Source organism: Muntiacus reevesi, chromosome 13, assembly GCF_963930625.1.
Source record: "Muntiacus reevesi chromosome 13, mMunRee1.1, whole genome shotgun sequence".
In the NCBI taxonomy this organism is placed as follows: domain Eukaryota; kingdom Metazoa; phylum Chordata; class Mammalia; order Artiodactyla; family Cervidae; genus Muntiacus; species Muntiacus reevesi.
In genome coordinates this window covers 53,932,196-53,945,118 of record NC_089261.1, presented here as the reverse complement: position 1 = coordinate 53,945,118, position 12,923 = coordinate 53,932,196, and the positions used below count along the sequence as shown (strand labels likewise).

Here is a 12,923-nt window from a genome sequence, read left to right as displayed (position 1 = left end):
CTCATGCAAAGAGCTGACTCATTTGAAAAGACCTTGATGCTGGGAAAGATTGAGGGCAGGAGAAGGGAACGACAGAGGATGAGATGGCTGGATGGCATCACTGACTACAATGGACATGGGTTTGGGTAAACTCTGGGAGTTGGTGATGGACAGGAAGGCCTGGCGTGCTGCGGTCCATGGGGTTGCAAAGAGTCAGACATGACTGAGAGACTGAACTGAACTGAATTGACCCCCTCCCCACCCCGCCACAAACCACACGACACACATTTTGTAATACGGATAGTTACCTGTCCATATTCTGATAAAACCTATATTTGATGTGGCACCAGCTCCAGGGAGCCCCAATACAGCCATAAAGATAGCTACATAGAGTTGATTTGATCAAATCTAATCTCTAAATAGTAGTTTCATTTAACCACCAACCAGCTATCTTTATTTAGAGTTCTGTTATTTTCTATTGGCACATCTGAGACAGATTTTAAAATTAGATTTTGTGCTAAAATCCGAGGCCACAGTTTGTAGGAAAAGCTGCATTTGGTAGGTCTTCATTTCTGTTTTCAATATGTGCCTTCCACCTCAGTGTTCTTTGGGTGAGTGAGGCGTGGCTCTGTGTAAGGGCAGAGAGAAAAGATTATGTTTTTAAAACTTCCATTCAGGGACAGCATGTCTCAGCTTTCAGTTTGATTGACTGAGTCATTCCCATTAAAAGCAAACTGTAATTTTCATTGGAATAGAAATTAGTGTGACTTAACGCATCTCTTTTTATGGAAGACTGCAATTCACAGCCTATAAGAGGATTGCAAGTGACAAAAAAAAAAAATTCTCACCAGTACAATTTTATGATGAAAATGCTTATTTAGGTCTGTATTTTATAGAAGGAAGAAAAGGCATCATAGAAGGGCTGTACCTTCTGTAAAAGAAACCTCAGTGATAAATGCCTAAAGAGAATGCCCTGGGACAAATAGTCTTTTTTTGCCTTTTCCTCAATTCAGATAAAGGTAGCTTGACCACCAACTCTCATTCTTATTCGCTGACAATTAAGTGATCAGAACTGTTATTTCTCCTTTGGTGCGGTGAATAAGTTCATTTTCTCACTTATTGTTTTATACCTAAAGTTTTCAAAGACTTTTGACTTTCAGATCATGTAAATTTTATGATCTGTAATCCTGTTTGAAAGCTCTGGGAGGCTAGAATTTAAAAGGTAAGGGGGTTGGGATTTCCCTGGTGGTCCAGTGGTTAAGACACCATACTTCCACGGCAGGGGGAACTAGTTGAGGAACTAGTTCCCAGTTGAGGAACTAAGATCCCCAGTGCCCCTAGCCACAGCCAAAAAATATAAAGAAAGAAAAAGTTTAGGGGTTTAAATATAATTGATCAGTTAGATGGCTTTGCTAGTAAGCTATTCCTTTGTGTTAGTACAGGTGCCTAGATATTCTTTCTTTTGAATCATTTAGTCAAACACTTAGAAAAAAGTTTGAAGATTTGAGATTCAAGATAGATTATAGTATTTCTCTAATGAGAATGCTGTCACTATAATAGAAAGAGAGCTGAGTTGTATTATTCTGAAAAGGAAACTGCCATTCTCCCCTTAAGTTGTTTTTAAATTTTTAAAATTCAATTAACTTAAACTGAAGGAAAATAAAAACAGATTTCACCCATTTCTCTTACCTGCTAACTCCCACCCTTAGGAACTACCAATCTGTTCTCTGTATCTATAAGCTTGGGTTTTGTTTGTTTTCTAAATTACACATATAAGAGAGATCATATGGCATTTCTCTAACTTATTTCACTTAGCACAATGCTCTTGAGATATAAAGTTGGGTTGTTTATTTGAGACTTTTCTTATTTCTTGAGGTGGGCATTGATCATCTATACTTCCTTCTTAGGATTGCTTTTGCTGAATCCCATAAATTTTTTGGTGTGCTACACTACAATTTTCATTTGTCTTAAGGCAATTAAAAAATTACCTCTTTAATTTCTTTTTCGACCCATTAGTTGCTCAGTAACAAATTATTTAATCTTTTGTGCTCAGTCGCTCAATCGTGTCTGACCCTTTGTGACCCCATGGCCTGCAGCCCTTCAGACTCCTCTGGCCATGGAATTTTCCCAGCAAGAATACTGGAGTGGGTTGCAATTTCCTATTGCAGGAGATCTTCTCCACCCAGGGATCAAACCCGCCTCTCCTGTATTGACAGGTGGAATCCATATCACATGTACCACTTGGGAAACCCCTTTAATCTTTACATATTTGCAAATTTTCCAGTTTTCTTTGTGTGATTAATTTCTAGTTTCATACCACTGATTTATTTAAGTTCGACTTAATTAAGATTTGTTTTGCGGTTGAACTGGCTGGAGAATGGTCCTTGTATACTTGAAAAGAATGTGTATTCTGCTGCTGTGAGATAGAATGTCTCATAAATATCTAAATCCATCTGGTCTAATATGTGGTTTGATTCCAAAGTTTCCCTATTGATTTTCTACCTGGATATTCTATTCATTGATGGAACTGGGATATTAAAAATCCTATTATTGTATTGCTGTATATTTCTCCTTGTAGGTTTATTGATATTTACTCTACATATTTAGGTACTCCTAAATTTAGTGCCTATTTACAAATGTTATATCATCTTGCTGAATTGACCACTTTATCAATATGTAATATCCTTCTTTTTTCTCTTATTATAGTCTTTAAAGTCTATTTTGTCTGATATTAGTATAGCTACTCCAGCTTTCTTTTGATTTCCATTCACAAGGAATATTTTTTTCCGTTTCTTGTCTTTCAGTCTTGTGTGTTCTTATGTCTAAAGTGTACCTCTTTCAGGCAGCATGTATATGGGTCTTGGTTTTTGTTTTTTTTCTTTAATCCTTTTGACCACCCTATGTCTTTTGATTAGAGCATTTAATCCATTTACATTTAAGGTGATTACTGATAGGTTCTGTGCTTGTTGCTACTTTGGGAATTGCTCTCTAGCTACTTTTGGTTAGTTCTTCACTGTTACTTCATTGTCTTTCTCTCTTCCTTTGTAATTTGATGATTTTCTTTAGTGGTATGCTTACATTCCTTTCTCTTTCTCTTTTGTGTATTTGCTATAGGTTTTGCTTTGTGTTTACCATGAGGCTTACATATAACAACACGTGAGTCTATTTTAAGTTGATAATGACTTAATTTGGGGGCTTCCCTTGTAGCTCAGTCGGTAAAAAAATCTGCCTGCAGTGCAGGAAACCTGGGTTCGATCCCTGGGTTGGGGGAGATCCCCTGGAGAAGGAAATGGTGACCCACTCCAGTATCCTTGCCTGGAAAATCTCATGGACAGAGGAGCCTGGTGGGCTGCAGTCCATGGGGCAGCAAAGAGTCGGGCATGATTGAGCAACTAACACTTACTTACTTACAGGGAACTAGATCCTGTATGCTGCAACAAAGACGTGGCACAGCCAGATTATGAACAAAACAAAACACTGCTGTTAGTACAGATTAACGTCCCCATCTGCTTTTCACCTATATTTGCATGTGTGGTACTAGTACCGGTGGTGATGGAAGAAATATCGGACTGGCCACAAAGCTCATCTGAGTTTTTCTTTACCATCTTACAGAAAAACCTAAATGAAATTTTTGGCCAACCCAATACTATCCACAGTGGATTTTGTGTGTGTGTGTGTTGTTTCATGAGAGATAAAATGGACAAATGAGTCACTGGCAAAAGAGCGGCATAACTGTGGAAGAAAAACAAACCTTTTTCCCAAAAGGAATAAGGAGGCTATTTCAGAATCACTAAAGTCCACAATAATACACCACATTAAAGAGCTTTTGCCTTTATTGCTATGGCTGCTTGGCTTATGTAAAACAGGGGAGACTTCAGACATTTCCCAGCCAGTAGAGTATTTGAAGGCCAAGTCAACTCTCAGAATGACTCATTTTATAATAAAAATAATCTTTAAGCAAAAACTTGTGAAGTATCAGTTGTACAAAAAATGCATACAGTCATGGCAGCCATGTTTTGGTGATCTGACCAAACAGCAGCCAATCCCAGGCTGGGCAACAACCTGGTCCTTGGATGAAAAGATCAGGTACATCCATCACTTTCTCTCTCATGAGTTATAGCTATGAAATATCTGGATAAATTACTTAATTAGTGATAAGAGCTATAGCTTGGAAGCAACAACAGAAAGATCCAGAGAGGATCTCATGAGTTATGAGTTATGAGGGAACAGAAACTTTGGGTAAGGAAAGGAGGTTGGCTGGTGGAGAAAAGATACTAGAGCAAATGTATAACATGTAAAGAAGCAGAGATTCAGAGAGAGTGAGAGGACAGAAACTGGTCTCAGAACTTTCTGAAGGTCTCCAGTCCTAATTTAGTCTACTTAAGCCTTACGGTAACCTATCTCTCTTTCTCTTTTTTTAAGGTAACTTAAATGACCTCTGACCTTAATTAACAAAAGGATCAAGCCACCAGGTTTCTTAGCAATAAACAAAATATGCTATATTTATGCAATACAATATTACAACCAAGAAGATATAGTCATTAAAGAACAAACTGCGAAAAAGAAAAAAGAAATTGTCAAAAGTAGGTTTTCTAGTAGAGCTCTTGTGCAGGCTTGCTCACTGTCCTTTACCTGTCTGATAACCGTTCTCTGATATCCTTTTTAAAAATTTTATTTGTTTATTTTTGGCTGTGTTGGGTCTGTGCTGCTGCTTGGGCTTTTCTCCAGTTGAAGCAAGTGGGACCTACTCTCTAGTTGTGGTGTATGGGCTTCTCATTGCAGTGGCTTTTCTGGTTGCAGAGCATGGGCTTCAGTAGTTATGGCGCACAGATTTAGCCGCTCTGCAGCATGTGGAATCTTCCCGAATCAGGGATCGAACCTGTGTCTTGTGTATTGGTAGGAAGATTCTTTATCAGGGAAGTCCTTCTGATACTCTTTTAGGCACTACCCCAAACCCACTGACCCCTACCCTCTGCCATCACCTCTTCAGGGTAAGGATGTGACTCAGCTCTAGCCAATCAGTGGATCCTAACACCCAGGCCACAGTGATAGATAATGGCCACGAAAACATTATATAAACATATAGCATTTTAATGCTTGAGAAAAATGTGACAAATAATGAGTGCAGAAAGAAGGGAAAATTGCTGTTGAGTTTGGGGGTCATAATAGTCTCCTAAATAATAAGATCAGTTTTTAAGTCAAGTCCTTTCCCTTTTCTGAACTTCAGTTTTCTTGTATATAAAATGAGGTCAACACAACTCAGGGTCTCTTAAAGGTCCTTTCCTTTCTAAATCACTAGACTTTTCTGAAGTTTAGAAATTCAGGAGTCTTATAAGCGTTTCCCAGCTGGATATTTACAGGGATTCCAGTGTTAAACCCGGGGATACAGGAATGATCTCACCACAGTCTTGGCCTCAAGGAACCTGCAGCGGATGAGTGTGAGATAGGGTGACTATGTATTCACTTTTCCATGTGGTCTTAGCTCTTTACCTCGTCATTCTTCCCCAGCCATTAACATGTGCCCTCTTAAATGACAGTTAATCAGTTCTCCGCTAATACCTTTTTTCGTTTTTCTCCCCTGGAGAGGTTGCTGTCTTCTACCCTTCTTTCACTCCAGGAACACAGATGCATGTGACAGGTTATCTGGCCATAGCTTCTCTGACATGAAGAGAGATAATGTTTCAGTCAGTTTGATTTCCAGAGCATCTCAGAACTCAAAAGGCAGAGTGACTCACGGAATGGAGGCAAGGTAGGACTATTAGATATCAAAGGTAGTTCAAAGACTCTTTCCCCACGAATCCCACTATACATAAGGTTGCCCTGGCTGCAGATCTGTTCAGCCACTTACAGCTGACAGGACCAAACTTCAACTTTGGTATCATCAATTAGCTTCATTACTTGCAGAGAACACGGTTGTAGTGACTGTCTGGTCTAGTTTTTCCAGTTGGATGAGCAACTCAGATCGACTGTGAAGGTCTCTGTATCAGATATCAAAGCTACTGCAAAGGCTTGGATCTTTGAAACAATATTACACTTCCCCATCCCAACTGGTCACCATTCTCCTTCTATCTCACTGGATACTAGAAATTACAAATACTCTCCTAGAACTATTGCCCTTCCAAGTTGGACCAAGTAGGTCTGGGCAGTGAAAAAAAAAAATCCTTGTTGACAGTTTACCTTTAGCTAGAAGACAAGGGAAGGAGTTGGTTTCTTTAGCATTTTATTAATCTCTTGGGTGAATTCTCTTTGCTGAAATTAGAAGTGAATTGTCTACTGACCTGACCATCCCTGGGGTTACTGGGTGATGGAATAGTTAGTAAGACTAGCGTTTTGCAGCTTTCACCACCTTACTTCTCAGAGAACTGGGCTATGAAGGCATGGGCACTAGCGTTGAGAGGTGGGGAAGGGCAGAAATAAAGTTCTTAAGACTCCACGGTATTTTCAATGGTAGGCAAGTCCTAGTAGACAAAGTAGAGGATTTATTGGGCAAAGCGTGAGGATAGGGAGGCACTGTGAAGGTGAAAAAGCAGGAAAGATTGAAACATGTAAGAACCAGGAAGAGAGATGTCAGACAAATTTACCATCCTCACAGTTTTGCTTCAATCAGATCTGTCCACTAAGTAGATTGCCCCAATGGGGCCCATCAGAACTCTATTGGAGTAGACTTTTTCCATGGGGATGGGGAAGGAGGAGGGAGGAGACAGTTGATACAAAGACTGTGAAGTCATTTACTCCTATCTTATCTAGGTGTCTGTTGAATGCTTCTTTAAGTGGTTTGAGACAATCCTTGGTCTTAAAACCAATGAAAGTGAGTTGAAAGTTAAAAATACTCCCCTAATTTGCTGAGGAACTGGTTGGATTAATTAGGTTCTCTATCTGTCATTTCTAGTTCAGGTGTATTTGATTTTTTTTTTTTTAACCAAGCTACATTTTAATAAGTGAGCAGTAAACAGCATGAGACCAGCAAGCTGCCATAAACTTCCTGTAATTTCTTTGGTTCTTTGCAATGTTCTTTTACTATGTGCGTGCATGCTCAGTTGTATCTGACTCTTTGCAATCCCATGGACTGTAGCCTCCTAGTCTCTTCTGTCCACGGAATTTTCCAGGCAAGAATACTGGAGTGAGTTGCCATTTCCTCCTCCAGGGGATCCTCCTGATCCAGGAATCTAACCCGTGTTTCCAGCGTTGGCAGGCAGATTCTTTACCACCGAACCAGCTGTGAAACGGAAGCCCTGATTTCCTGGACAGAATGTGCTCTTAAGTCTTAAAAAAAAAAAAAAGAAAAAAGAAAAGAAAAAAAAGCCAGAAAATAGCTAAGGGCTTAAAATTTTTTCTTCCTTCCTCTTGGTGTTCAATCTTGTTCTCAAAGCAAATTTTTGTAAATTTTTTTTTAAATTATTAACTTTACATCTTAATCTTGGTGATGACAGAGATTTTGGTATGTTTTGTTCACTTGTTATCCCTAGTGCCTAGAGTTGAGAAGACACTCAATAATTACACTTTGAATGATTCAGTGAATGAACACAAGAATTATATAAGTAAATGACACTTTAGTACCAATAGACAAAAAGTGCTAAACTAAGATCACACTGTAGGTCTAGGGTAGAGATTCAAGCTATAACTTTGAGCAGTATGACAAGGACACTCTAAAAGATGGTATGAAGGCACTGGGACTTCCGTGGTGGGCCAGTGGCTAAGACTCCATGCTCCCAATGCAGGAAGCCTGGGTTCAAGCCCTGGTTGTTCAACTAGATCCCACATGAAACAACTAATAGAATGAAGGAAGGCACTTGTTGGTGTTTTTTAGTTGCTAAGTCCTGTCCGACTCTTTTGTGACCCATGGATTGTAGCCTGCCAGGCCTCCCCATCTGTGGGATTTTCTAGGCACGAATACTGGCGTGGGTTACCATTTCCTACTCCATGGGATCATCCTGACCCAGGGATCGAACCCGTCTGTCCTGCATTGGCAGGCAGATTCTTTACCACTGAGCCACCAGGGAAGCCCATGAAAGCACTTAGCGGAGTTTTAAAATCGCTAATTTTAAACAAAAGAATATCTATGGAAGCACTTCAAAATATTGATATTATATAAATATAAGATTAATACAATTTTACACATGTATGATTTGCAATCTGATTGGTTTTTTAAAAATTTGGAATCAACTTTTATGACTGAGGTCACCATATATTGACCAAAGGTGCCAGATGACATTTTTGAGTCTGTGTTAAAGGTGTGACATTCCCACAAATGTCTAGCAATCTAAATGCTTCCTAAAGAGGCAGAAGGTCAGTCAATGTGATAACCTAAAGGGAGACTTCTGCTTCTTGAGAGCCCACTGAGTAGGAAATCAACAGGTGCAGAGGCAGTCTCGTTAAAATGTCTGGGATGTGCCATTTGGCCATTTGCAGGAATCCAGCAGTCCAAGTGAGAGCTGTGTAGGTAAAAAATGTGAAGTCCACACCAGAAAGCCTCATTTGAATGCTTTGCTCATTGGGAAAAGGAGAAGTCCTTAGAACTGTCCAACTTCCACAACAAAACAGCTTACTAAATTCCCATCACCCGTCAAGAGAAGACTCTTTGCTGAGCTATCTACAGATTTTCTAGGTGTAAAACAGAAGAGAAAAAAAGGTCATCAGATAGGTAGGTGGGTCGGCTGTGATCACTACAAAGAGACTTGAAATACCCGGGGAGAGCAAAATTGCCTAGAAATAAAGATGGCCTGGTTTGTGTGTCTCTAATTACAATGATTCTTTTAAAAAATTTAAATCCATTCATTACATGTGGATAAATCCTTGAATCCTGCCATATCCGGTCCTCGAAGCGCCAAACGCTTCACATAAGGACAGCTGTGGGGTGAATTAGTTGCTCTAAGCGTTGGGGCTGCTTCCAACTTCGCTATTTGCTCAAGCCCTACAGGTCAAGGAAAGAAGTGATGTAATGCACTTAGCTGGGCCATTTTAATTACAATGGAATGGAGTGGGGGCGGAGCTACAGGCGGTGACAAGTTTGGCGCATGACTTGCCTAGGGATGTAGGAAACAAAAACACCAGCAACCATTGGCTGCGTCCACTTCCGACCTCTGTCTCTAGCTCCAAGTCTGGGAGCTTGAAACACATTTCTTGGGAAGAGGGGTGGCGCCAGCTTACTGATCGTCAACCATAAACACACACACACACGGCGCGCGCGCACACACGCCCCGCGGAGGCTGGCAGCGTCCTAGCTGCTGGGATGGGCGTGGGGCCGAGTGCTCGCCACCCGGTCCCCAGAAGGTTCGCCCAAAGCCAGCTGCAGCGGCCTGATTCGGCTCGCCGGGCCCGCGGAGGACTCGCATCCGCGGAAGCTGGTGTCGCCGGGGCTCGCTCCTAGCGAGCCGCGCTGCCGTCATTCATTCGCAGTGTCCGGAGCGTCCTTCCAGCCGGGAGCTGGGCTTCGCCGAGGGTGCGAGCGGCCCCCAGGCGGAGTCTTCTCGCGCCGTGCCCTGGAGGGCTCTGAGCGGCTGGAGACGCAGGCGGCCGGGACCCCGGGTGGGCGCTGCGGGAGCAGCCGCACCCCAGCCCAGCTCCGCCCGACCCGCGGGGCAGGATCAGCGCGAGTCGCCCGCAGCCCCGCCAGCTGCCGAGCCGGATCCCGCGGCTGAGCCACACCACTTCCTCCTCCTCCCGCTCTCCTTCCCCCTCCTCTCGCTCCTCCCGCTGCCGTGGGCCCCGACCCGGCGGCGGAGCCAAGGGGCCCGGGAGTCTGCGGCCGCGGGCTCGCGGGAGGCGGCGGCGCCGCGGAGAGGATGCTGCTCGCGGCGCCCGAGTCCTCGCCGTCCTCCCCGGCCGCCCGCGGGGGCTTCGCTGTGGCCCGGGCCCCGCCGGCCGCCCCCTGGTGAAGTCGCTCTCCGCCGCCGCACCTAGCTGGCGGGCAGGCGGGCGGGCGCGCGTGTGCCCGGGACTGCGCGCCGGTGCGTGCCGGACCCGACCCGCCGCCCCATTGTAAGGGAGCCCGCGGCGCCAGGGAACATGTGGGTGAACCCCGAAGAGGTGCTGCTGGCCAACGCGCTGTGGATCACCGAGAGAGCCAACCCTTACTTCATCCTGCAGCGGAGGAAGGGGCACTCGGGCGATGGAGGCGGCGGCGGCGGACTGGCGGGTAAGGAGCTGCGGCCGGTCCCTGCGGGTGGGGGGCCGGGAGCGCTGCGGCGCCGCCCGCGGTCCTGGGCTGCGGGCACCCGAGACGCCGCCCTGTCCCTAGGGGCTGGGCCGCTCGCCCCGCTTTGCTGCGTGGAAAACATCGGGAGTCGTCATATTCAGACTGAATGAGGTGCTGTTTTTTGCTAACCCTGTCGGGCGACGGGGCCCTTCGTGTACCGGGCGCCCGGTCTGTGGGTGGTGTTGATGAGAATGGAGATGAGGGAGTCTGGGGTGAGGGGAGCATCAGTGCCTAGGAACTGAATGCTGTACTTCCCGTATGGGCAGGAGAGGTGAAGGGCAGTTAATTTTTGCTTCATTCTCTTTACTGGTAATGGCAGGATCAGGTATAAAATGCTCTTTTGTTTCCTGGGAAGCAATCAGTAAAGAGCTGGTTTGGTCATTTCCTATGTTAGTTATGACTGAAGAGAAAAGGAAAAAGGGAGGAAAAAGGAATATTGTTGTTGTTGCACCTAATTAGGCATAACAAAGCAAGTTATCTGGTTGTAAAGTAATTAGAAATGTAACTGCATTTTAACTGTTTTAACTCAATCACTTCCCCAAACCCCCTCACGAGGTATTTTATATTGTGACTAGTACTAAAACCATGCCATCTCATTCCAGTTTGTAAAACCAGACCCCTACCACCCTATCCCAAGACATCAGCAAGGTCTTCCTTTACTAACTATCTTGGGTGGCGGGAGATGACAGATAATCTTGAACTCATACTGTACTAGAGAAATGGGACCCTGCCCTCTCTCTGTTGGTTTGAATGAACAGAATAGGGATATTTTTTACAATGAAAAAGTTAGCAGAAAAAACAGGAGAGTGATTGCAGGAAAGAGGTGAACCTTGATCTCTTCAGAATTCAGAATACATCTCCCACTTGGAGCTTGCAAATTGTTGCTTTCCAAAACGCCTTGCTATAAACTAAAAATTCTTGACATAGTATGTATTTAGTTGTGATTCTGCTGTGCGAACTGGTTTTCTCAAGATTGAAATTCAAGGATCACACTGGACCGTAGCTACTGGTTTGAAAGACCTTGCGAATGCATCAGACCACCTCTAAGTAATCTGATTTTTCTGCACTTTTTCTGCCATAAAAGAAGGGAATCTGCGGAGCTCCAGATTGTGTTCCAGAAATTCTGACTAGTGTCCTAGAATCAGTATTTTCCAGTTCATTTTGTAGAAGTTGTTTAACTATATGTATTAATATGAAACTTGCATATTTAATATTGGTATCAGCCCAGATTGTCCTTTAAGTCTAAAGCAGCAATGTAGAGTAGATAGTTTATTGTATTAACATTTCCAGCCTGGAGATAACCCTTCTCACACCATGAACTACTGAATATTTATTTTCTAGAGTCATTTGCAATAGGTTATAAAAAATAAGGTGCAAAGCCTTCCTTTTCTTTAAGAGTTTGTTTTTGATGTGGACCATTTGAAAAGTCTTTATTGGATTTGTTGCAGTATTGTTTTTGTTTTATGGTTTGGTGTTTTGGCCTGAAGGTTTGTGGGGTCTTAGCTCCCCTATCAAGGATTGGAAGGCAAAGTCCCAATCATTGGGCCACCAGGAAAGTCCCTAAATCTTTTTCCAGTTAACGTTTTTATTGTGTTCCCGCTAACTCCCACTAACTCAATCCACTCTCATCCTTGATGACTTATTACAGATAGATAAACTTATCTTCTTAATTGAAAAATTATACCTGTTAACAGTTATTGCTAGAATAATTGAAATCAGTAAAAATATTCCTGTAAATAAAGGTTATTTTCAATCAACATAGGAAAAATGTTTCCCCAGATAAATTGGTGCCATATCAAATGAAGCAAGGACATTTTTGAAATCCTTGTATAATGCATAGTATTTCATTTCTAATGTGGGCTCACGCATGCATTTATTAACTCACCGTATCATTTAAAACATTGGTTAGTCACTTCTGAAGTACCAGTGTCATGAAGCTCACAGCCTATTGGGAGAAGACAGATGCTGAGAAAATTAGCCTATATAAATTAATATAAAATTGCCACTGTCTTAGCAGAAAACAATCTAACCTAGTTCAAACGAAGAGAGTTTAATGAAAAGGCATCTTAGATGGAGGCAGGGTTACCAGAACCAGTGAAAGACACAGAGAAGGTGGCAAGAATGATACTGCTGGAGACCAAGTGAACCCAAGCCAGGAAGGAACAGTTTGGGCCTCCAGAGAAACTGCCACCCCTAAGAACAGAGACCCCAGTAAAATGGGGATGTGGAGGACATGTCCAGCTTCTATCTTCTCCCTGCCTCCAAGTTTCTGCTGTTGCCTCTCATCTGTGGGACCCAAGAGAAACTGGATGGATGGGCTGTCCTAGTATCGAGGACTCAGCCTCCCAGGAATGGATCTGGGAGATAGGTGCAAACTGAGAATGACCAGCGCTGAAGTCCAAGGAGAGGAATACCATGTAGGTTACCCCTTTCCTGGTGGGAGTGGGAGGAAGGAGAGGTTCCTGTAGAAATGACACTGGAGCTGAGACCTGAAGAAAGAAAATCAGCCTGTGAGGAGAGGAAGGAAGAGCAAGTGTTGGGTATCAGTTATCGGAGATGTTCCGGAAGATCTCAGGACCCTTATGTAATGTGCTTATCTGGACCAGTGCTGATCAAATGCATGATGGGTGAGTAGGTAACCTGAACTAGTCAGAAGCGCTCAGTGGTCCAGGGTGCTTGGTAAGATGTTGGCACCAAAGCTATAAAAAATAATGGGCCACAGTGAGGATACTCGCCTTCCCCCTTAAGA

The 12,923-nt window shown here is 43.3% G+C and overlaps 1 protein-coding gene across 1 annotated transcript in view; it reads left to right on the top strand.

Moving 5' to 3' along the window:
* Positions 1–9,843: 9,843 nt before the first annotated feature.
* Positions 9,844–12,923, top strand: part of TBC1D9 (TBC1 domain family member 9) — a 128,540-nt gene continuing 125,460 nt past the window's right edge. The window contains exon 1 of the mRNA XM_065903915.1: positions 9,844–10,114. Within this exon, the coding sequence (XP_065759987.1) occupies positions 9,985–10,114 (130 nt within the window). The 5' untranslated portion in view covers positions 9,844–9,984. The remainder of the gene's footprint in view (positions 10,115–12,923) is intronic.